This window comes from Triturus cristatus, chromosome 6 (assembly GCF_964204655.1).
Source record: "Triturus cristatus chromosome 6, aTriCri1.1, whole genome shotgun sequence".
NCBI classification, from domain to species: domain Eukaryota; kingdom Metazoa; phylum Chordata; class Amphibia; order Caudata; family Salamandridae; genus Triturus; species Triturus cristatus.
Genome location: NC_140589.1, coordinates 1,686,378,555 through 1,686,405,088, shown reverse-complemented (window position 1 = coordinate 1,686,405,088; position 26,534 = coordinate 1,686,378,555). Strand labels below are relative to the sequence as shown.

Genomic DNA, 26,534 nt, shown 5'->3' with positions numbered 1-26,534 from the left:
TATGCAAAAAAAAAGCTCGCGCTCAAAATAAATACCTGCTGAAAGGCTCCATGGCTGATGCATTTAGCAGAGTACATTTAGAAGAGGCAGGCAATAAATTATTTTTAGTGCCCGACAAATCTCGCAAAATTAGAAACGTATGCATCAGTGCTAGAAGGGGGCGGGACAACAAATGAACTGGGAGAGCCGAGCCTAGGCCAATTAAGGGCGGGCTCTGGCTGCAAGAGCCCGAGCTCGAGCCGAGCTCTGTTAATAGTGGTCAAGTAGATTATACAAATAATAACCTTAGAGTATGACAGCAGGTGTCCCCAAAATTCAACAATGTGGATCATTAACACGCGGAAGCGTTTTCACCTGAAGGATCAGAATATTTGAGAAGTACTGGTTAAAAGTGAGGGTTTTTAAACATGAATTTAGAAACCTTCCTGCCTCCTCCTTGATGACTACTATTAATGAACAAAGATGCAGGTCAGGGTACCCGTGCACCCTACATGTTGCTTAGATTGTTATTATGGATGGAGCATCATAGGCTATTAAATCAAACTCGACACCGTCTTTTGCACAGTGCACATCCCGGACTCACGTATTTGAAGGTCCTCGCATATGTGAACAGGGATGAGGGTCCTATAAAGTTCTGGACTGTTGCTGCTTGCAGGATCTCGGAGACTGTGTGCATCTAGCAGCCGCATGCTGCAGCGAGAGGACACTTTGTAGGCCCTTCGAGCTGAAATGAGGAAGCCATCCAGAGCGTGGTCTGTCTGCAAAGCACAGCAGCTCTGCTGTTATTGACGCTTAGTGTGAGCTTTGTCTAATGACAGTTACACAGATAATGGGGCTCTGAGGCACTGCTGGGCACTCCATCTGCTCCTCATTGCCCCTACAGAAAGACACTGATGTAACTCAATACTTGTTCCCCTGGCAGCTGGTTAACTTTGGTCAGGCCTCGGATGATGGTCGTGCTGATGAGGTCTGAGGAGGACCAATCAGTACTGTGCAAGGAAAGGGAGGGATGCTGGCTGAGTTGCCATGGCAACAGTGTAGACCAAGGAAACGTTCATGATATCAGTGCTCCTTGACTGTCTCCTGTATGCAATGAGTACGTTTTATGTACTCACAGACTAGGCTAGTTAAGTCACAACCAGCACTTCAAGGCAGTCCACATTGCTGCACATACTATGTGGTTATGGACCGGATGCTGACTCTTCAGCAAACTCTATCTTGGGTATAGGCGATGCCCACCAGTAGCCACATCACTCCTGCACTATGGCACGGAGAAGAACTAGGTAGCTGTGAAGGGATCATTGGATAAGAGCAACAATACATCAACCAAGCATTTTCAATGCAATTGGTCTCGCATTTACGAGAGTTGAGCTATTGGCATTGTAAACGACAATGCCTTTTATTTGTGTGTTGTTTTTAAAACACAGATAAATAAAAGGCATGGAAATTTACAATGCCAGTAGCTTAAACTCTCACAAATGCGAGACCTATTGCATTGAAATTGCCAGCGGCATTGCTATACAAAAAAAAGCGTTCAGAGAGAGCGTGTCAGACAAAGCTATTTGAGAAAATAGTGCTTGGGGGCTGTAATTAAAGCCTACTGAGTAACACACGTAACAGGGGGTGTAGCCATGGGAGGTTACAAAATGAGACAAGGCGGTACTAAGGAGGGACTACTAAACCTTTTGACCAATGATCAGCCACAGTTTACAATGGACATTGACACAATCCAATGAAAAATATGGGTGGGGTGTTGGCGGACCTTCAAGTCCCTACCTGAATACAGCATGCCTCGCAGCGCAAGCACTGCCCAGGTTCGACCTAAAAACCTACTGCCTCAAAAAGGTCTTGCAAGACAAGAAAGGGCTGGAATACAGTAACAACTTGAGTAAGGACTGATATGAACCGGCGAAGACACTCAGACTGCGTTGAGACGCAAGACTTGGACTGTTCTGCAGCCTTTAGTATCTAAAAAGGCAAGAGATGACCCACTGGAACAGGATATAGTAGCCATGTTGAATTGAAAAGCTTCAACTAAATGCTCAAGACGCCATCATGTTTGGGTTAAACAGGAGAAATGCAAAACGTGACCTGGAAAAGTATTGCAAGCAATTAACATCCTTTGATGTAATGCCCCAACTCTGGTTGTCGTGGGAATCTGTCCAGACTGCCGGCCTGCAGAGGAGACCTACAGTCGAGAGACGCAATGTCAGCACCACTTAGAACCACCCTCTGTGCTGTGCAACAATCCACCATCACCACCCAAAAGCAAAAAGGGAGCCCCTGGAATGAAGAGAGTCCACGAAGGCTCCCTGCTCGCTCTGGCTCGCCAGCGACAGTGAGACACAATAAAGCATCGCACAACAATACTCTGAACAATCACATTTCCAACTATACAATCAAATAAACCACACAGGATTACCAGGACTCCAGTCATTGAGAAATCCCTGAAGGGTACGGAAAAGATGCCCAGCTTCTGGAAGGTCCATGAGACCATACGAATGGAAGAAATGTGCTACACACATTTTGACAACCAAGCATTAGGTGAAACAAACCTGCCTTTACGTAGACTTCAATTTCTTGACCCTCCTCAATCCTGTAGGACAGCATCCTTTGCAGGGTGAACAGTGCTAGGCAGAGTATGGTAAATTCTGTGCGGTTCCGATTGGACCTTTCCAGAAACAAAGTCTGAATCCGCTCCTCCATCTTACGTATATTTCCAAATTCGCCAAGGTTCATACATGTAGCACACAGTCACCATATTTGTCTTGTGGGTCTGTCTCACTTCTTAACTGCAAGAATTTTGTTACTCCTGCCACCACTTGTAATATCCTTGTGCACACTGGTAAATTCTTCTGAGCTTTACTACTTAAACGTAAAGAGAAGGCGCTCTCCAAGGTCCTTCCTCTCCTTCAAGGAAGCCAGTGTAGTTAACCACCCCTCTTTGCAACTAATCATTTTACGCAAGGGTACTAATTTGGGTCATGCATGCTGCCGCACCATCTTCCAGACATCCACTGTCGTGCTGCACAGGTAACAGCGTGGGAAACCCGGCTCCACTTGTCTGCCACTAATTCAATAGCCTTTCCTTTCTTAGTTTTCACAAGCAGGTAACTCAAGGCCACTGCTGCTGTTCCACACTGCCACTCAAACAGGATCCTCCAAGCTTGTTTAGAAGTCACCTGGCTTCACCACAGCTTGCCACATGCTACACACTGTTGCATATTAAGACCATGAAAGGCACAGTTGCATCAGTCATGCTTTGTAGTTTTAAGTGGCTTCTCTGTACCACCCAAGTTGGTGTGGCTGCTCAGGAGCGGCCATCTTGGGTTTTGCTCAGCGTTAAATAAAACTGTGCCTGATTCACCCAAAATTTGGGAGCGGTAAGCAAGTAATATCCTCTACACAGCAAGAGGTGCTGTATTTGAATATGCTAAAGAAGGACATGAATGGCCCATTCTAGAGGGAACCTTAGACTAAAATGGATTGTTAGGAAGGAGCAAGGCAAGTACACAAACTGTAAGTCTGCCATAGTGGCAGCGATCCCCTCGAATGGCCCTCCAGTGTCCATAGTGGAGTAGAACAATGATCGCAATTTTGTGGTGGTACAAACACTTTTTCCCATCATGCGCCACAATTGGGTGGTGCATTTCTGGAATATACATCATGGACTGGTTTCGAAGGACCTTTATATTACTACACTACTCTGTCAACAGCCATCAGATGTACACATCCTGCCCATTTTGTCAATATGTGAGGCTACTCTGCAGCCCTTACACACCTCATGTTCCCTTACACAGTATGCGTCTCTCCACTAACGCACCAAGGGTGTTAATTGGTCACAAATGCCAATTGTCAGGTTCACTTGGTAATCGGTCTCCAGTCAGCACAGCGCATCACTGATGGCACATGCTCTGGCGAGGGGCTTCATTTCATCCTCATCCAATCACTGGCCGTACAGAGGAGACCGCACTGCCTTTTGTGTTGGGTCGGGGAGAGTAACATGCAAGCTTTGTTTGCTAACCCTCCCTGAACCAATCACTAACCATGTTGTTCAGAGCATTTTACACAGGAAGGACGAGGGAGAACGTGCCACGTTACTTCAGTTAATTTTACTAGCTGCTCCTTCTCCCTTTTCAATTTCCTGACCAATTTGCCTTCAGTGTGACTCTTCAACTACACCTATTAAGCACCATTGGTAAACTTTAAGGATTTCATTTTAGGATAGAAGTATTTCAGTAATTACTAGGGATAAAATCCATCTTCACACAATTTAAGTTACTCCTATCCCCTATAGAGTGCCGCCTCCATCAAGTTTCGTATTCACTTGTAATCGTGTGCACTCACAGCAAATGTGATGCCCTGGTGGCACAGCAGAGATGGTATGACGTCACCCGAGCCCAGCTGGAGGTGCCCCTTCCATTACATACTTAATAAAGGTAAACACACGTTCAGAGTGGCCTGCAGCTTCATAGCAAGAAAGGTATTACAACGGACCGGCTTACATCCAGTAGGACAAATATGAACCTATTAAAGTCCAAATAAAATCACTGCCTGCCAAGCAGCCAGTATTAGAAGTTTGCTAAATTAAATGAGACTTTGGGGGAGAAAGTTGAAAGCTCTCAACGTTCCAAAAGCGCTTGAACTTTAATATCCCTAAGGGAATGGAAAGCTTACCTGAGAACAAACACTCATGAAGTGAAAGAGCAAGCATGCCTGCTGGAATCAATCTCAATATGTCACTTCAAAATAATGATATTATAGAAAATGTCAACCAAAAAACAGATTATGATCAAACTTTCACAAGCTTCGTTACAGCATACACTGGCACAGTTTGCAGAAATATGCTGAAACCACCGGATGCCGTTAATTTGAAAACGGGCCATCATGCTGTGAGCGCTTCTGATCCAGCCGAGACTTTTCCCTTTCATGATCACTGTTTAGAGGAGTCAAAGCCGGTGGATTCAATTTAACTACACAGGGATTACCATATCGCAGTGGCGGTGCGTCCATTGGGGGCGTTGCCCCACTGAGCCACATGGACGACCATCACACTAAAATGTAATTCAATCTCAGTCAGTGAAAAAAACAAAAGTTATCTCGCAGCGCAGTCTCGCTACCGGGCCGGCGCTGCCTGAAGAGGGTGGGGGCGGGGCTGCGGCAGCTTGAGTGAGCGCGGCCGGCAATAATAGAGGCAGTTCAGCAGCAGTGCGCAGGTCCATTTTTGGGCTGGTCATTTTTATGACCAGCCCGAACATGCGCACAGTAGTACCTTGCCCTTTACAGTTGTGACTGGCGAGGGACCCGAGGGGTGCTGCTTCATACTGCAGCCCCTCGGGTCTCATTATGGGCGGGGACTAACCCTGCTCGTAGCCAATCCTGGCGCAGTGGCGCTGCTAATGCAGAGCCAGGATTGGCTGAGACACCGTGCAGCCTGTATGTATGGGTGCCGCGCGTGGGTGGTTGCACTGCCGCACTTGTATGGCCAATCACTGTGGCTTATGTGAAGCCATGTAGTAGTGATTGGCCATACTCGCAGCGCAGTCCGGCACGTCACAGAGCCGCGGCCACATGACAAGTCAGAGTCGCACCGCACACAGACCTCGTGCCGTGCCTAGTTATTAGTCTTAAAGTTAATAGCAACTTTTCTAGGTCACGTGCTGGGCAGAGCAGTGGGCGACTGCACACGGTGCGTCTGGAGAGCATCCGCCCAGCCAATGCCAGGCCGTCACCCAGGAACTCCTGTCTGTTAGAAGGGAGTGCATCGAGCAGGTGGGCACTTTGTGGTGGAGCGAGGGTGTGAGAGACCACAGGCACTGCACACATGTGTCTGGAGGACACAGAAAAGGCTGCACTGACATCATGTGTGGGTGTGCAAACGAGACCACAGCATCCTGCCTCACGACGTGGAGCAGAGAGATGCGTGTGTGCGGTCTGAGACCATAAACATTTTCATTGGCTTGCATTTATAATCAAAGAAAGTGTTTAAATATGTTGCTGGCACATGATTGCAAGCCGTGCGAGAGACTCCGAGGTGTCTTAACTTAACGTCACATTTATGAGTGAGGCTTGTTGAATAGACGGAAGAATGAGAGCTCAGCAGAGGAAAGGATTTCAATGATGCGCTAGTGTTGATCAATTGGGCCAGGTAAGCGCCACTGAATTTATTCAATTCTATGGCTACGGAATTTCCTGCATAAATATTTACAGTGCTTGCCATATAATCCACTACCAACTGCATAATTAGAACATCTAATCTAAGGAAATTTTGTGTACTTTGCACTTCAAACGGATCAAAAATTAATTAAAAATAAGCCTAAAGGTTTCGTGAATTGGCGGTGACATTACACTTGATGTATTTAGGTTTTAAACTGGTACTAATGACGCTGCACCGTAGTTAGCGGACGATATACAGAGCGTGATTCTTTCTTTTGTACCTTTAGAGTGTGCGTTGACCGCTCACATTATTCACGATTTGTCTTTATAATCCTGCTTGTTCACACTGAAAAGGGGCTGAAGTACTTTCCAGCAGTAACATTTGCAAACCGTGCTGGGCGAGGTGATCTGCTCTCGGCGAACACTTCATTATTCTAATGTATTCATCAGCAGAAGTCCGAGGTAATCAGATTCCCAACGCCTGTGCGGCCTCGCTGTTTTACAGGTTTTGGACAAGTGCATAACTGTTTTAGCAGTGGACATCCTATGAAAGAGGAAGGCCCTTGGAAGTCCTGGTGAATTAAACTCTCTTTTGAGTTCTCTTCTTTTATCCTTACAAGTGAAGCACAGATAATGGCATTCTTCTCAGCAAAAATCAAGAAATGAAATTGTATTTGTTAGTTGGACTAAGCACAGTCTATCTATATGGGTATTGTGAAATGGTACATGCATCGACTATGTAAAGATATCCTAAAGATGGACATAACTTTACGAATTCCTACACACTTAAAAGGCCCCAAACAAGGCTTAAAGAGGTGCATGCAGCCCATTGGCACGGTTTTTACACGCTGGCTCGAATGCACGTTGCCCTTTGTTTATTGAGCTGAAAGCTGCTTGACCTATTTGAAGAGTAGCTGAGAAGCGAATTTAGATGGCATTGATTAGGTTACAAAAAGAATCCTTCTGAATGAGTTAAACATTTGCTCTGGCAGCGTTAATGTGTGTTAAAATATCAAAATACTGAAATAGTATTGCCATATAATGTGCCACATTATACTATATAATCTGGCTTTTCTTGCCATGTGATTTAGTTAAACAAGCTGCTTAAAGCGGTCCTCCGTGAGGAGCCCGGTCATCAGCAATACCTGTGCTTTGGGTGCACTTTAGATTGCGGTGACTACATCCCGCTGCACGAGCCATTTACATGAAAGGGCCAACAGGGACAACCTGTTCCAGAGTGCAGAGGGGAGCCCAGGAGGAGCCCTGTCATCTGCAACATCTGTAATTGGAGAGCGCTATAAAGTGCGATGACTGCATCCAGCTGTGCGGGCCGTATTCATGAAGGGGCAAACAGGAACTAACTGTCCCAGAGTGCAGCAGAGTGTCTAGGAGGAGCCCGGTCATCAGCAACACGTGGGCTTCGAAAGCGATATAAAGCATGGTGACAACATTGAAAGACAGCGCTGCTCGCCTCTCAGCCTGACCGCTCAGGTAAGCGCTGCGTTTTACATTTACATGCAAGGAGGGAGGACAGAGCTAGAGGTTTTAGTTTGTTTGCTTAAAACACCAATAGGAGCAGGATAATTAGATTGTTGACTGTGCGTGGGACTGAAGCAAGAGGATGGGTTTTTGGAAGTATTCTGATTCGTTGTTGTCTAGGGCTAAAAACAATTTAGCTGGTGCAATTCTATTTCTTCAGGACTTTCAGTGTTATACTTAATGTGATTTATGGAGATGTGTTTGCACCTTGGTTTTCAGAGAATGGATGCTAGGTGAGACGTGCAACTGTCGATGTGATGCAGAGGAAGCCTATGCGTAGAGGACAGTTTCAGTACAAGGCATTTTTAAGGGTACACTCAAATTGCTTGAATTACATAGTTAGTTGCAGCGGCAGAAGGTAGCTGCAGTTATGGGATATAGTTTAGGACAGCACGGAGGGAGCTGAGAAGCTGTTTCCTTTTAGAGTTGGATTTGGATGCAACAAAGGGAAGGGATGGAGGGATACTGATCAGAATTTGTATGAATGCATGATCAAATGTGTATTAAAATGTCAAAATAATACTACTACAGAATGTGCTGCATTATGAGGCATAATTTGTCATTTCTTGCTGCTTAATTTAGTCAACACTTCTGCATACTGTGGTCCTCCTATGGCACACAATTCCAGTGACCCTGATTGAATCACACAGATTGTGACACAGACACAAGCAGGACACATAATCGGAAACACAGACACCAGCCCTCCTCACACAAACACACACACACAAATATCACACAGATCAATATCTCACGACACGGCAGTCACGCAGTCCAACACCACTTTGGGGTACCAGTGTTGTAACCAGGGCAACAGGATTTATTAGATGCTGCTGCATTTTAGGCATAATTATGGATTTCATACCTTAACTATATAATCCATCATTTGCAGCCTAAGTTGAAGATTTTAACAGAAACCATCAGAAAAAGGATCAAATGTTACTAAAAATGCAGTAATATTTGGCTGCACAGTGGAAGGCCCTTCGCATAGTGTTAACGTGCAAAAAATGACATAATAATGAAATAATACTACCCTGCATTACACTGTAAAATGTAGTCAACCCTGCTGCATCATTTGGTACTTCCTGTTGCATAATTCCAGAGGACCTGATTAAAGTGCTGCTGCTCTTCCGGTCCTTGAGAGAGGTGGAAAGAAGCAAAGGAGAGAGATGGGAGGGTAATAGGGGTCATAAGGAGGAGGCTGGGGCATTGTTGGGTGTATTGCATTACTAACCTTCCTGCTTCCTCAAATTTGCTTGAAAACGCTCCATTTATTCACTATTTTTTTCAAAATTTTCGCGGGGTAAACACCCCGACCCCACCATAGGTTGTTTGAGCTCGCTTGCTCCGCTCGCTCGCCTCAGTGCAGTACCGCGATCATTTTCTGCCTCACCACTTTCAAATGTCACCAGCCGCCACTGAGTCAGTGCATCATTGCAGTGAATGAAAGAAGCTAGAACAGGAAAGAAGTGTCTTTGCGGATTCACGTCACTGTCCTGGAGTACACAAACAGCTGCATGAATACTTACGATTTGTCTCTTCTGCAAACTCGCCTTTGTGGACTCACTTGCCGTCTGCGAGGGGACAGCGACTTTCCTCTTCTGTCTTTGATTGGGGACTGGGTACTTGAGGACTTCAGTATCTGGAGGAATAGTAACAAAACACACCTTAAAATACCAGGCCACCTTTAACAACGCACACGGTTTAGTTTATCTGAATATCCTCAGCGCACCCATCTGAAACGTATCCTAATTCCCCAAAAGTTCAAACTAACAAAGTGCCAGATACATTGAAAAAAATACAGACATTGGCAATGCCAATAGGGCTGGGTAATAAATGAAAGTGCATCTTCAGTTACTGATGGGTTTAGGCACTTAATAAGCACTCATGCATCCACTCATCCACTCACTGGTCTACTGTCACTCACCCACTTACGCAACCACAGTTAAAACACACAAACACAATAAATGCAAGATAAAATAAAAGTAGGAAAAAGAAAATATGCTGCTGCCTAAACACATGCTTATAGTAACAAAAGCAACAGGTGGCAATTTCTTTATCATAGGCAAATAAATGCATCACAAGTCACCTGTAATAACGAAAGTAGAGACAGGTTTGTATACATTGGCTGCAGGATTCCATGTATTATACTGTAATTAAGTTACAATTATGTAAAAAATTAGTGGTCAAAACAATACAAACTCCTTCCTAAGAAGGCATAATAAGGATTATCCTAGTGCAAACCTATCCGCATGGTTTGTTCGAGTGGGTCATCACTATCAAAACCCTTGCCTACAACGGAAATCTGAGATTCCACGCAACAAAACACACGCCTGCAGGTTTTAAGCACAGCAAAATACCGATCCACCCTTAAATGCCCTTTGGCTTTAACTTATGCTTTTTTACAATTAACTAGTTAGGCCTACTGGCTTTGCCATAACTTTTCATAATAAGCAGACCAAACCTACGAAATAGACATAACTTTACCCAATGAACCAATAAGGCCTACAGTCTTTATAACTGGCTTGAAATCATAATCAACACAGGCGTACTGAAGTGTGCATAAGATATTAACCATCCTGCATACATTTATTAAATTACGAATATGCACAAATTTGCAGTTGGTTAAACATTACACAACTTCTCTCAAAATGTCCTCAAAAAAATGTTGTTATTTAAACTCATAAACCGAATTACTACTACCCTAAGGCATCTAAGCGCCATAACGGAATTAATGCAAGTATCAGGAGAGGGTAAAAGATGTACTAAGTCCTGAATAACCAGGTTTTTACCGCTTTCCTAAAAGCAAGGAGGCTGGCGGTGTTTTTATACCAAGAGGAAGTAGGTTCCATATTCTAGAAGCTTCACGCACAATAATTTTGCCTCCTCATGGCGCTTGTTTGAATCTAGGAACTACTAATAATTGTGCCTTTGCTGATCGAAGATTTCTGGCAGGGAGATATTGCTTAAAACTCTGCTTCAAGAAATCCGGACCAAGACCATGAACTGCCTTATAAGCTAAACATAACGCCTTAAAGTAAATTCTTTGTTGGGGAGCCAGTGTAGATTTTTTAGCTCATTCGATATGGACCAAAATTTGGGAATTTTCAACTAAGTTCTGGCCGCAGTGTTTTGTAGGACCTGAAGTTTATTGAGATTATACTTATGAGTATTCAACAGCAGGCTACTGCAGTAATCTATCTTGGACAAGATTAGTGAAATAACTAATGTCTTGCAAATTATCAGGTATAAACAGCAAAACTTTTTAAATGATTCTGAGGGTATTAACGTAGAGGAAGTAAGTTTGTTCATATGATCAGAAAGATTACGTTTAGTATCAATAAGGACTCCCACATTTTCGGGCCTTTTCCACTGGAAGGGGAATAGGGCCCAGAGTTGCTGGCCAGACTGACGGACCCCAAAAAGATTCCTCTGGTCCGAAAAGTAAGACTTCAGTCTTCTCTGCATTTAATTTAAGACTGTTGTTGTTCATCCAGTCCTGGACCGCAATAACAATGAAAATCTTCTACCCCCAGGGTTTGTCGGATGGGTGACCGAAACCCTTGCCTACTATTGAAATCTGAGATTTCATGTAACATATGCCTAAATTCTCAATCATTGACCAGCCACCAAAATCAAAGGAGTCCTGCTGTACTGAACATAAGCTTTCTCACAAGTAATAAAGTGCAGTACAAGCACACTTTCAGTGGCAGAATGCAGCCGCTGTCCAATCTAATGCTGTACTCCAGTTAACCAAATTCATGTAACCCTACTCCTGTCAAAGGTAGCCCCAAGTGTCTGTCCAGGGTTTGAAAGTAAGTGAAACCTCCATAATTCAAGGGGTTTTATGGATAGCGTTTTTCCATGGCGAAAATAGGAAGCAAATGATCCTTTTCCATCACTTGCTGAAGCAAAATGTTTCATTTGAAGAAATCCTGTATGAGCAGAATTCCTAAACAGGGATGCTTCTGGAAATGTCAGATGTATGTGGTATTTTGAAAGCAAGAACCTAACCAAAAGGCAGTGGAACTCTGTACAGGGTCAAGGACCAGCATAAAGTCAACGAGTGTTCAGAGAGGTAGCTGGGTCATGGACGGTCAACACATTTTAAAGTAGGGTCCTTTAAAGAGATGCTTCTTCAAGTCTTTCTTAATTTGGAGCAGCATTGGGGCAATCCTGAAAGATGCGGGAAATTGTTGCAGGTTTTGTGTTTATAGATGTAAAAGGCATGGGGACTTGTGTTTTTTTCTTTACGCTTCTTAGTCTGCAGTCTGAAGGAGTCCTAGCAGTAGGTGTGCCTAGAACCACCAGACATGGTAAGCTTGTCTGCAAGATAAGCAGGTGTTCTGGTCATGAATGCTTTGTAAAGGATGCAGCAGGTTTTGAAGATGTGGTACATTTGTAAGAGCATGCAGAGGATTCTCTAGGATCACTTTAAGGTTATAAATATTCTCTAAACTTAGGAGGTAACATTGAGAGTGTGTGTGATCGACTTTGAGAACTCATGCTTTAAGAACTGGGACGAAAGTCAACATCTTCCCTAAGGAAGAATATTACACTGTGTAAGCTCGTATTAACCTTCTTGAGACATTTTACCTTTATGCCATCATTATTTACTCCAATTGAATAAAGGCAGATCTCTCCACTGGCCTCCAGAAAGGAACGCATGTCTGTGCACATCTGTCTTTCGCCATTATTGTTAAGGATAAAACGGATCTCTTGGAAAACAATGTGAACAGTGGCCTATCTACCAATAGCCCTGTACTATATACACTTGTTCTCACAAGCATCAAACTGGGACTTCAGGTTTCAGCTATAACAATAAATGCACTTGTGCAAGCCTTGCAAAATTCCATCAACACTGTAAGTATCAGTCTCTGATGCCCTGTGGTAGCCATAGAAACCCAAGGACTGTATTGTGCCTGTGGATGAAACAGCAACTATGGGTACCAAAGTAACAGGCATATATGTAAAGCACTATTAAGGAGAGAGATTTATGGGTCTCTCAATTAGTGGACCCCAAAGTGTCCCCCCCCCCCCTCCCCACTAGACCATTTTGTTACCTTCCCCCCTTAGGCACTGCACTTTTAACCTCAAAGTAAAGCAGAAATGCTCAGACCAGAAAAATTAATTTCCAACTGTGTTCAGTCCTGCTGTGGAAAGGGTCTATGGTCGTCAGACATACTTCACAGAAGAGATAAAGAAGGGCCACATGTATAAACTTCAGTCTTTAAGGCTCACAGTTTCTGCAAATGAACCAACCAGATCTGTGCGGAGTGCCATGAAGCGCCCTTTCCTCCGCATTCCTATCTTGCTAAGCTGAAGACCTTCCTCCAAACTGCAGAGTGAGCAGCTGCTATCCAGGCACATTTGATACATAAATAGTGATACGCAGAAGAATACATGCACAGGAAACAAATGACAGTAAAGCTACTGCTGGTCCATGAAGTTACATTTCCAGGGACAACAGCTGCATGTGCTTTAGGGGCAGGCACCTACCTTCATTCTCATATCTCTAGCATGCTTCTCCAGTTCCTTCTTAATATCTGGTTGCATCATCTTCCCTACGTTGAGAACCAGATGCCGCCACTCAATAGGCTGGAAGCTGTGCGGATCATGTGGTACATAGAGTCCAATCTTCACTTTTTTGACGGAGTGCAAGTATTTCTTGTACGAGTCTTCAAAGTCACAGATGAGGTCAGTAAGTGTCCGGAAGGTCAAAGGTTTGTCCATCAAGTCCGGCCGCCTGCTCATGCCGAGAGTGCCATATCGTCCATTGCAATAAATTCCAAGCACCACATGATGAAAATGGTTCCCTGAGAATTGTGTTTTAAAGCTGATGGGAAATCGCTCCACAGCAGGCTGACCATTAGTTAAGTATCTGATCACTGTGTCAAGGTATAAAAGTCAGAGATTGAAAATGCGATCAAAAGCGCATCACTGCCATACAATGGCAACAAGATGGCCTTTCAATGCGCACAAGAATGATTTTTGTGTCCAAAACCATCAATTTAACAAAACAGTTTACAGTTACATGAAAGATAACATTTAGTGTTTAGAAAATGACTTACCTGTTACAATAGCCAGTTTACATGTATATGAAGGGTAGCATTTGATATCCAAGCAAAAGTTGCTTGCCTGTTACAACGGCTTTGCAGCTTGGCTGTATAATAAACTCATGCTGCAAAAACATTTTAAATTATCTTAAACATATAGCCATTCGTACACAAGGACCCCTAAGTTCACAAACATGATAGGTTACTATGAAATTTTACAGCAGCATGGTGAAATATACTCGAGTGTAAAGTATTGTAGCCCTGTGCTCAATTATAAGACTATTTCAAAGTGATTCCGCATGGTACATTTCTTTATTACCTTTACACTAGGCTCCAACACAACAAACTGAGTAGTGTTATTACTCGAGCCACAACAAGGAATTGCCCCTTGTGTTTCTTATAGTTTGTCAAGAAGCTGAGATGGATGGATCTCAATGTAAGTTCAAGTCATGCATAGTCTGCGAGGGAACTTTGTAATAACTGCTTGATTTAGAGGGAGGGGCTGATGGCAATCCATAGAGGCCCTCATTTTCAGAGACAAAATGCTTACCAGTACGAGTAGTTTAGCAGCTTGAAGAATTTTCTGGGTTCACATGCTATGCATCTATTCCACCATCTAGTGGGTGGGTCCAGAATCATATCTGGTTCCTTCTTCTGCTTTTTTTTGTGGGCCTCAACCACCATATGGTGGTAAGTCCATCCCCTGTATGCAACACGGATGTTCATGTGCGTAGTCACCATCTTCAGATTCTCCCTCTTTAGTGATTTTTTTAGGTGGAACTTTCCTCTTTTTGAACTGGTGTTTACCTTGCATGTTTGTTCTCTCACATTTCTTGGGAGGCAGGTGGGTCGCATGTGAATCCAGAAAACTCTTTATTCTTCAAAACTACTCCAACTGGTAAATAACCATTTAGTTTTGCAGCATGAATCCTTTTCAGGATTCACAATCTGTGCATTAATTATATAGCGTTATTTGCCTCAGTGAGAAGGATGAATTGAAATGTGGTTGAGTCTGCTAACTGGTGTTGTAGCTTCCTTGTTTATCTTGACAGCCACAAAGTAGTGTTACGTGAAGTTGTGTGTGGATGAACATGTCACAGCCATGCTGATGTCAACAATGAATACGTTTGCCAGTAATGCCAGAGTAGAGAGCGTCCTGGGCTGTGTAGGCCAAGTTTTCCCTACCTTTGTTTAGCAAGTTTGGATTGTCTCCACTATCCACCATACAATGGTTACTTTCGTTATCGGTGTACCCTTGCTTGCCCTGGCGAAGGGGACAAAGGGTTGGTTCCTCTTTCTCATTACCTTTGCCTCTTGTAGGTAGTACAAGAGTGCTCTCTGCACGTCCAGGGTGTGCAGTGCCCTTTCGGCCTGTGACTTGGGTTCTTGGAAGAAGGCCGGTAGTTGTATGCTCTGGCCAAAACTGGTGGGTTTTTATTCTTAGTAGGACCTTGTCCATGTGGATTTGAAGGTATAGTTCTAGGATGGTGAGTGCTTGTACCTCGCTCACCCTGAAATGCGATGTGATTGCACTTGATAAGGCTGTTTTTAGGGTTAGTAACGTCAGTTCTGCTTTAGACATGGGCTCAAATGGTTCTGTCATCAGTTATGTGAATACTATGTTCAAGTTCCACACTGGTGTTGGTGCAGATCTCAGTGGTATCACCCTTTGAAGCCTTCCAGGAATCTTTTCATCACCTCTAGTGTGAAGAAGCTCTTCCCAGTTGTTCCTCTGGTGTATGCTATTATGATAACCAAGTGGACCTTTAATGATGCGTAGGTCAGGCTGTTGTCTAGTAGGTGGGTGAGGTATGTTAGAATCGTACTGTGCTCTATCCTTGCTTCTAGCTTCTCATGGTCCTTCTGGACTGATGAGTATGGCAGATCCTTGACTGTCTGGCCTTGTCCGATAAGTTAGGAATCAGGGGAATTGGTGGAAAGGCGAATGTAAATCTCCCAGACCAGTCTATCAACAAGGCATTCTCTTTGGACTGGTGGTGCGGAAATGTGGACGAGAAGTCTCTGCATTTTGCGTTTTCTGGACTTGCCTACAGGTCTAAGCTTGGGGTGCCCCAGTGTCTGAACACACCGTTCAGTACCTCTCGTTTAATCTCCCACTCGTGGGAGGGGTTTTCTTCTCTGCTTAGTCTGTCTGCTTCTGTGTTCTGTTTTCCTGGGAAGTATATTGTTACTAGTGTTGTGTTCTGTTGGAGCACCCACTACCATATCGCCTTTGCTAGTTTTGACAGTGGGAATTACTTTGTTCCTCCCTGTTTTTTGGAGGTAGAAAATTGTTGTTGTGTTGTCCATCTGAATCAGCACCGTCTGTCCCCTTATGTGTGCCTGAAAGGCCTTCAGTGCTAGGAAGACCGTTTTGTGTTTCAGAATGTTTATGCACTTCACCGCGCCCGCTGGACTAGAGTCCCCTGAGCTTCAGACTGTCCATGTGCACTCCCTAGCCCTTCTGGGATGCATGGGATGAGTCCGTTGTTATGGTCACAGTGAGAGCTGGTAAGTTGAAGGGTTACCCTAGCCCCCACATTCATTGGGTTCCACCATTCCATCGCCTTCTGAACCTTTGCTGTGACAACCACTAAATCCTCCCAGCTCACCATGGCTTGTAACCTCTTGTTGCAGGGCCATTTCTGTATAGGTTGCATATGCAGTCTTGCTTTCTGAATGAGAAGGGTTTCACAATGCCATTATGCCAATAATGTCATGACAGTCTTCACTATCAGAGACTGACCCTTCTGGTAGAGACGGGCTTGCTCTGTTATTGCTTTATTCCTGTTGGGGACTGGGTATGCATGTGCTGCCCTCACGTTCAGTATTGGACCCAGAAATACTTTCACCTGATCTGGGTGAGGGGATAATTTTTCACGGTTTCTGGTGACGCCGAGCCATTGTAACATGGTGATGATAGTTTGTATATCACAGTGGCTCTTTTGCCTTGAGTTTGCCTTCACCTGCCAGCCGTCCAAGTACAGGTAGACATGTATTAACGGGACATGTATTAACGGTCTTCTCAGGTGTGCAGCTAATGCTGGTAGGCATTTTCTGAACACCCTTCGTGCTCATTTTTTGCTGAAGGGTAGCATTCTGAACTGGTAGTGTACCTTGTCTAAAGACTATTCAGAGGTACGATTGTGTCTTTGATTCATTATTATGTGTAGTTAGCCATCCTTTAGTTCTATGGTGGCCATGTAATCTCCCTTCCTTAGGAGTGGGAACATTTCTCACAGAGGTGTCATCTTGACGTTTTGTGTTTCTAGTATTGGTCTCCGTGTTAAGTCTTGTTTTGGTACTAGGAAGTACGCTGATCCCACCTCCCTTGGGGATAGTTTTTTGATTAGATCTTAGACCTCCTGCCACAATGTATGAGTTCTTGTTTCCTTAATGGTCTTTCCTTTGAGGAAACAGGTGTCAGTGTCTCTGCGAGTTCTATGCACCGGGTCTTATGTTTACAATCCAGTTACCTTATGTGGCTGACCTCAAATCCTGGAAGAATCCTCCTATTCGCCCTCCATGGTGTTATGTGGTGGGGCTGCTGCCACTGCAAGTCACCTGTTTGAGTGCCCCCCCTCTCTTGCAGGCTGGCCTGTATCTCTTGGTTTCCCATGAAAGGGCTGTCCCACTGGGTGCTGCCACTGTTGTTGGGCAAGCTGGTGCGTGGCTTGTTGGCAGAAGCCTTGCTGCTGTTGTGGGACTTGTGTGAATTCTCCCCTGTCAGCAGGCCTCCTGTTGGGCATTCCTCCTCTCCTGAAGGATCCCCTGAACTGCAAAGCCCACATGGCTTTGGCGGTCTTGATGTCCTTTATTTGTTGTAATGCCTCATCTACCGTAGTTCTGAAGAGGGCTGCCCCTGTGAAACACATGTTGACCACTGATGCCTGCACCTCTGACTTGATTCCATAGACTAAGCCATGTGAGCCTCCCAAGGATGGTACCTGTGCATATCTGTCTGCAGGCAATGTCTGCAACGTCCAATGCCGACTTGTGGTAGGAGTTGGTGAAGTTGTTGCCCTCTTGGATCACTGCCTTGACCTACTCTTTAAACTCTTCCAGAAGGTGTTGTAGGAGGCCTTTCATCGCCTCCCCATTGTTGGTGGCCGTAGTGCGGTCGAACACTCAATACTCCTTTGCTTAGCCGTTTCTCTTTCCATCTTCATTCCCACCAGATCCATTGCTTTGCTCTTTCTGGTGGTGGCCCGGTTGGTGTGGGCACACTGTTTCACTTTCATGCTGTTGCCACTATAGAAGAGTCCGCTGGCACATTACCCTTAATGTACTGGGGGATGTTTGTATTTTTTCCTGTACTCTAGTAATAGCCCTGGCTGGTGCTAGTGCCCTTACCTTACCTTGTGCATGCTTCCTTACTTTGGTCCTAGAAGCCGGGAAGCATAGTCAGATGGAGGTTTGCCTTCTGGGATGGCATCAGTGTTTCGAGGAGGGAGCACGATTCCTCCCTTTCTTCCTCGAGCTCGACCCCCATATGTATCTGCTGCCCTCTTGATGAGTTCATTATACATGGACAAGTTGTCTAGAGGCAAGGACCTCAAGGGATAGAGGTCGACATCCTCTTTGTGGGATTTGGCGTTACGATCCTGCCATGCGTCCAACTGTCCCTGTTCTTCATGTGTGGTGGATTTGTCCTCTTTATAGTCGAAGAGGTCTTCCTGCTCTTCTCTGTGGTTCCAGTGTCAAAGGCACCTTAATGTCCAGTTGGTCGTCACCCATCTACCTTGACTCAAAGGGTTTTGGAGGGGCGTGGCATCCTTTCAAGGAGTCAAACTCCTTCCACCGCAGGAGGGCTGCCATTTTAGATTCGAGAAGGTGTTTTTTCCATGCAACCTCGAGCAATCATTCAATTTCAGCCGAAGGAGCCTTCCTCTTCGAGGTCGCCAGTTTTTGGTCTTCGGGTCCCCGTCTCTCTCTCGCCCCTTTTTTTTTTGTGCTTGCTGGCGTCGCTGGTTAGCTCAAAGGTTTGACCCCCTCACCAATCTGTGTCCTTTAGTCTGGATCCATGTGATTCTTTGTTCTTGTGCCGACGTTCGGTCGTCAAGCGTTTTGACGTCGAGGTGGCTTTAGAGAATTTAAAGTCTGTGCCTTTTGGTGTTTTTATTACGTTCTGCTGCTTAGCTTTCTCAGCATCTCGTGGTGTCTCTTGGAGTCTCTCGCCGTTCTCCTCGCAGCATCAAGCCTCTCGATGTCGAAGACGTCTTCTTCAGCCTCAGACTCTCCACCCTCTGCCAGATTGGCTTCCTTGACGTTCCCCTCATGTTCACTGCAGAGGCCTATATCTTCGAGGGATTCCTGGTTTCCCTGGGCACCGGCCAAGGTGTGGTGTGCCAGTTACTCTTTGAGTTTTACCTCAACAGTCCTTGGCGCTGTGGTCTTTCAGCAGACACAAGCTGCACACCTTGTGGGGGTCCCTCTGTGCGAACTTGTGATGGCAGTTGACAAAATTTAAATGGTTTTTCTCCTGGTCTCTGCAGTATTCAATCACATGGGGCTTACCGGTGGGGTCAGGAAGGTACCCCCTTTTCCGGCCTTCTAGTGTTGTTCTTCCCAGTGATCTTTGGCATTTCTCAGTGGAGAAAACCTCCTTGTTTTTCAATGGTTGAAGAAAGTCTTAAGGGCTCCTCCATCGTGCTTTAATATCAAACGGAGGAATAAAAAAAAAAAGATCCTGATGATGGCGACCATGCACAGGAATGGGGCACACGTCTGAAGTCACACAGGGGTTAGACTTACCACCAAATGGTGGTCAACGATGCCCATTGGGGAGAGACTATTCCAAACCGAACCACTAGATGGCGGAATAGATGCCCAGCAAGTGAATCCACGTAAGGATTCATACTGCAAAAGGAGTGGTAGATCTCAGTGGACACGTTCTCAGTGCCCTTAAGTTAGCCGTGAGACAGTGCTTGAAAGGGTAGAACAATGAATGCCCAGTCAAAGATTGGGTGTCCGAGTCAATCTTCAGGTTAACAGTGTGATTCTGAAGATTTTATTTATTAAATTAAATTATCAACAGAGTGCTTTACAAGGAAGCTATAACAAAGTACAATGGATGACTGGTTCCCACACAACAGGCAGCAATTTAAACAGTCCTAGAAAGCAAAGGGTCCTCCAGGACCAGGAGATGTACTAATACTACGGAATATTAGGGGAGGGTGTCTTTCTGACCTTCAGCTTGACAGAGAAGATATCTTTTAACCAGGATGGGTGATAGCATGTTTGAAAATCTGGTACCAAGATGACGGGGGACCAGATCAACAACCTGCTGTGTCTGCTTAAATGGTTCAGGAAAATCGGTTATATTTGCAATAATGTCAACGCTTGTGCACAGGGGTGAACCAATCGTGGTCATCCCTGAAGCAAGGTGACTGGAGGAGAAAGACAGCTCGGCACCAGTAAGTCCAGAGCTAGGAAGTATGGGGATACCGGTGAAGGAATCCTGGACCTTTAGTATCTGGTGCAGTAGTGAGGAGGGTTATGTAAATATTCTTGTATGTCGAACTGCCAGGATACAAGAGCTACTTCCAAGCAAGACTTGATCTCGCAGCTTGTAGGAGGGGTAGACTCAGGAAGAACAAAAAACTTATGGCATGTGTTAGGTTTGCCTTCGTTTCAGGGAGAAGTTAGACCTTACCTGAACACAGGGCGATGCTATGTTTCTACTGCTAGAGACTATATCCTTCATTGACTAACTTAGTGGCCTTATCTTTACATCAAGAAGGTGCTATACTTGACTGGTAGAGAGACGTAGTCTGAAGTTCGATACATACGTCAGGCTGGACTACACCATGGGCCACACACAAAAGGAGCTGGTCTCTATTCCACAGTGCAAACTACTGGAACAGATAAGCCGGATCCCTTTACTAGAGAGATAGAGGTTTTCAAATTCTTTGGGCAGGGCATCCGAAGAACTGCACCCAGGAGAGAGATGCTCAGTAACACTGTGTAATGACCACCCAGGACCTTCGAAGAAGATGGGGAGTCCTATTCAAGCCAAATCTGGGGCGGATAAGGCCCTTTGAGTGCTTACACTTCCAGGCACTTAGACCCCATTTACAAAAGTTTGACCCAGCTGAAGTAAGCAGTCATGCACCTTACACACAGGATGGGGATGGCTCCTTCAATAAGCTGCCTCATTTACAGGGTATTCTGTAACATGCCTGTACGGACCACTTCACTCCTTGGATTAAATCCAACATCTGCAAAATAAGGTCATCCTTGGTTTGAAGGCCCACCAGAGTACTCCAACATGAACACCTAAAGCTCAGTAATTAACTGAATGATTAGTCTCCTTGCAGTAAAGGCACAGGCTATGCAGGGCAGGTTGCTGCAGTTTGTGACATGTTGGTTTAAATCTGAAGTGTTGCAGCATATGCTGACCAATCCGAAAGAACAGAACAGATGTAAAAATACAGCATTTCAAAGAATACGCCATAGAATTCAGTAGGTATTACAGAGCATAATAGAAGCAATTTCTGATCAACATTAATCAGCGTAACAAAGTGTACTGGGGAGGTTGCACCACCAACAGGGGTAAAGGGATACAACCATATGGAATGCACATCTGTGGGTGGCACTGGACATACACTACTTCAGTAAAACAGCTACAGAAGAAGTTTACTCCCCAATTCTGAAGATCTAGATACAGGGTTCTCTATTGTTGGGACAAACCGCCAGGGGGCAGGAGTAGCACTACACTGTGATAGCAGAAACAACTTAACCCCATATCATGAAGTCAAACTGTGAGACATTCATGCAATACCCTTAGAAGTTCATCTGAACTTTTTTCCAGCAAGCTTTTTTTGGGGCATTTGATTTTGAAGAAATGGCAGTATTGGTAAGAAGTAATCAAATGAACAACCTTGAAGGCAGACACAAAGACTCCGAGTACACCATCACTGGATGGATACAATTGTTCTTATTTTTAATTCAATAAAAACTCCATCTGTGGTTGGGAAGACCACACTTTACCATCAAATAGGAGACCAAGAATCTAATCTAGAGTATCCAGATTGAGGAAAGGGCTTTTGATCCATATCTGCTTCCTCAAAGGGACTGCAAATAATCCTCTAACAATCACATCCCTTCTGCTCCACCATGGATTGTTTACAACCTATGGTTAAGAATCAAGATTCCAGTTGTGAGTTCTCATGGATTGGATTTAAATTTCTCTTGAAATACATAACTAGAAAGTGCTGCTACAGCATAAGCATAGCACATCACCAGTCTGCCACAGCTATACTCATGCCAGTAATAAACTGAAATGTGTCTTGTGCTGAAGGAAAGATTAAAACACATTTCACCTCCTGAGGGAGGCCAAAAGTAGTGCCAAATATACTGAGGAATGGGTGGCAAGATGGAGCACCTCAACCAGTGGGAATCTCAATGTAGAGTCAATGGCCTTGGAATCAAAGAGATTTGAGAAAGATTTTTCCAACCCTTCCAGGAGACTTCTGGGATTGCAACTCACACAACTAGTTTGACTAAGTTAATGGTTGCTCAATCTTTATTGTGAGTTACCAACAGGAAAACAAGCATTGGAAAAGCCAAATGGCCTGACCCTAGCAGGCTCATGCAATGTGTTAGACCTGGCATCTTTGGTATGTTTTTCCCCTGTCTTTTTTGCTTCTGACCTTCTGTTTTTGATGATTTTTTAGGTCAATTCTAGGTAGCGCATGCACTGTCTTGGAGACATACTGCATACACTCTGTACTACAACCCGCCCATCGTTTTAGATTTTTTGCTTTGTGTGTCCTTCGCAAGGGCTTGCTTCTTTGTGGTTGATGTATGTTATATGCCCCTCCTTTTTGTCTGTCGACACCTCCCATGGGTCACATTACTTGTAGTCTTGCCCTTCTGTGCATGTAGGTTTGTGACAACGCACTATTTTTTTCTTTTGTTTCTACACGTGTTTTCAGAATGTTGGCTTTTCTACATGTACCTGTTCACCTAACAGGTGCTCAGTAGCCATTGCCTTAGTGCTAATGAACAAGTTACTTACTTTTTGTAATGATATATCTGTAAGAGACATAGATTTGTCACCTTGGAATTACCCCCAGGCGTCAGCCTGGATCCGGAGATTTTTTTTCCTCAGCAGTACCTCTGGACGTCGATAGGTGACGTCGGTCGACTCCACGTTCGTCGTTGGCATCGTGGTTGCCAGAATGACATCTCGGTATCCACTTAGACACCCCCCCACCTCTCGCGCGCTGATGTCAGTTCTTTACATGCCATTCCACGCCAGAATTGCAGAGCCATGCAAGACACTGACCACTGGTGCACAAAAACAAGGGCCCTGAAAGGGAGTCCCTTACCCTAGAAGTCAGTTCGTAGAACAGGGAGGATGGGTGGTGCGGTGAGGAATCCATAACTAATCTAGGTCTCTTACAGATATATCGTTACCAAAGGTAATTAACTTGTTAATCTTAAAGAGATAATTAGTTATGGATACCTCACCTTAGAATAGATACCCCAGTAATACCAACCCCGGTGGTTGGTCTGCGAACCAAGTTCACACCAGAAAGTCCCGGAGAACTGAACGGCCGAAGAAGCTGTCTCTCCGGACTTGGCTGTCCAGGCAATAGTGTTTAGTAAACGTGTGCAGTGAAGCCCACGTAGCTGCCTGGCAGATGTCAAGAAGGGGGACTCCACGTCCCAAACCAGTAGTGGCTGCCATCGCCCTGGTGAAATGGGAACGCAACCCCACTGTAGGGTCCTTTTTCGCGAAGGAATAGCAGATTTTGATGCAAAGAACGACCCATCGGGAGATGGTTCGGTTTTGCACGGCCCAACCTTTCTTGGCCCCTACATAACCAATAAAGAGCTGGTCATCCACCCAGAATTGTTTTGGCCGATCCAGATAGAACGAAAGTGCACGTTTTGGATCAAGACGGGGGAGCCTCTCTTCCTCTTTAGGAAGATGCAGATGCGGAAAGAAGGTGGGCAAAGTGATGGTCTGTCCTATGTGGAAAGAGGTAGCCACTTTGGGAAGGAAAGAAGGCCAAGTGCGGAGGACAACTTTGGCCGGATGAACAGCCAGGAAAGGAGGTTTGGAAGAAAGGGCTTGGAGCTCACTCACCCTGCGAGCAGAGGTGATGGCAACCAGAAAGGCAGTTTTAAGGGCCAGGAGTCTGAGAGGACAGTTCTGCAGCGGCTCGAAAGGCGCGTGCATCAAATAATTAAGAATAAGTTCAAGTCCCACTGGGGCATCACGAAAGGAGTTAGAGGAAACAGGTGAGTAATGCCCTTAAGGAAGCGATTTACAAATCGGGGACTTGAAAAGAGAAGGCTGGTCAGGCTGAAAGATCACCTTTGAGAGTACCCAGAATAGAGCCTTGCTGGGCCAAGGAAAAAATTAAGAGGAGAATCTCTGAAATGGGGATAGGAAGGAGATCCACATCCTTTGCTGCGCACCATGCCACAAACTTGTACAGGTGTATACCGTTTTGGTGGAGGGAAGCCTGGCTGCCAAGATAACATTACAGACTTCGGGAGGAAAGTCAAAAGCTGTCAACTGTCGCCGCGCAATCTCCACACAAGGAGGTGGAGGCTGGACAGGTTCGGGTGGATGACCTTCCCCTGCTGCTGTGACAGAAGATCCTCCCGAAGAGGCAGTCTGATCGGAGGATCGATGGCCATTTGTAAGAGCTCGGATACCAGACTCTTCTTGCACAATACGGAGCCACAAGAATGACTTGGGCCCGGTCGCATTTGATCTTCTTCAGCACTCTGGGCAGAAGTGGTATAGGTGGAAAGGCGTATAGAAGACCACAACTCCACGTGCGACGAAAAACATTGCCTAGCGAGTGCCGCCTTGGAAAATCCAATGCACAGAACTGCTGACATTGGCGTTCTCTTCGGTGGCTAATAGATCTAACCAAGGCGCTCCCCACTGCTGAAAGGGACCTTGCACCACCTCAGAGTGAAGACTCCATTCGTGATCCATCATGCACCTGTGGCTGAGCTCGTCTGCCCTGGCGTTCAGAAAACCTGCCAAGTATTGAACCACCAGAGATATGCCCTGATGTTCCAGCCATGTCCAAAGGCGGAGAGCCTCTTGACATAGGGTCCACGACCCCACCCGCCCTGGTTTTTGCAGTACCACATGGCGGTGGTGTTGTCCATGAACACCTGCACTACTCTTCCCCTGACAAAGTGCAAGACGAATCACCCAATGGTCCAGAAGGTTGATATGGAGTCCAGACTCCGCCGGCAACCAGAGCCTTCTGATTTCTGCCTGTCCCATGTGGCTGCCCTTCCCCAGCAGTGATGCATCTGTCACCACTGTGAACTCTGGTTGGGGAAGGGAGAGAGATCTGCGGTTGACCCGATCCCGGTTCGTTAGTCACCACTGCAATTGGCGTGCAGTGCCCACCAAGATCTGGACGCAATCGGAAAGATTCCTCTGATGCTGTGCCCACAGGAATTTCAGGTCCCAGTGCAGAGCCCGCATATACCAACTGGAATAGTCCACCAGCCGGATGCAGGAGGCCATGAGGCCCAGTAGCCTCAGGGTCATTCTGACCAAAACCCGGGCTAGAGGCTGAAAGATCGGAATCATAGCACGAATATCCTGGACTCGCTGCTCGGGAGGATAAGCCGGAAACTGTGATGTGTCCAGAACCGCTCTGATGAAAAGGAGCTTCTGAGAGGGAATCAGGTGCGACTTCGCAACATTGATGGTGAACCCCAGCAAAAGCAATAGGTCGGCTGTAGTCTGGAGGTGGGAGACAACTGCCTGGCGGCGAGCCTGCCTTCAACAGCCAGTCGTCCAGACAGGGGGAAGACTGGAACCCCTGATCTGTACAGATGAGCTGCAACCACTGCAATCACTTTAGTGGACACCCAAGGGGCACTGGTAAGGCCGAAGGGGAGCAGGGTGAACTGAAAGTGCTAGTGGCCTACCGTGATCCGTAGGTAACACTGATGGGTGGGCAGGACGGGGATGTGAAAGTAAGCGTCCTGCAAGTCCAACGCTACCATCCAGTCTCCAGGGTCGAGAGCAGAGGAGCTGAGCGAGGGTCAACATTTTGAACTTCTCCTTCCGGAGGAAGCGGTTGAAGTTCTGGAGATCCAAGATAGGACACAGGCCCTTGTCCTTCTTGGGCACCAGAAAATAGTGGGAATAACAACCACAACCTACTTCTGGGGCAGGAACGCGCTCGATGGCTCCCTTGGCCAAGAGAGCTGTACCTTCCTGTTGGAGAAGGGCCTCCAACATGCGATTGGTCTGAGGTGCCATGAATGGAGGGGTAGTCTCGAAGGAGAGGGAGTAGCCCCTTCGGACTATCTGCAAAACCCACCTATCCGACATGATGTTGAGCCATTGGGGGAGGTGAAGGCGAATCCTGCCACACTCTGGCAAAAGGCGGCCCTGAAAGGTTGGACTAGGAGGGCTTGGAGGCTGCTGCAGAGGGGGCGCTGGTGGACTGGCATGCCCGCTGGCCCGCTGGCCCCCAGACCCACGACAGTTGGTCCCACGTCCCCGGCTGCGCAGAGGCTGGACAGCATGCGCAAGCCTGTGGCTCTGGGCAGAACGTGGTGGGGCACCCCTTCCGTAGCCATGAAAGGGGCGAAAGGCAGACTGTGCTGGGCGGGAGGTGGATGCGAGGCACATGGACCTGGCTGTAGCCCTGGAGCCCTTAAAGCGCTCAAGTGTGTTGTCCACCTTGTCGCAAAACAAGTGATTTCCATCAAAGGTCATGTCCAAAAGGGTTGCTTGGACATCACCTGAAAAGCCAGTAGACCTCAACCAGGCGTAGCGTC

The 26,534-nt window shown here is 45.9% G+C and overlaps 1 protein-coding gene across 1 annotated transcript in view; it reads right to left on the bottom strand.

Annotated features, from left to right (window-relative positions):
- The window catches only part of VASH2 (vasohibin 2), a 176,089-nt gene that overhangs the window by 21,889 nt on the left and 127,666 nt on the right, over positions 1–26,534 (bottom strand). Inside the window, exons 6-7 of the mRNA XM_085612884.1 lie at positions 13,192–13,573; positions 9,222–9,334 (exon numbers count right to left, since the gene is read on the bottom strand). Of these exons, the coding sequence (XP_085469010.1) occupies positions 9,222–9,334; positions 13,192–13,573 (495 nt within the window). The remainder of the gene's footprint in view (positions 1–9,221; positions 9,335–13,191; positions 13,574–26,534) is intronic.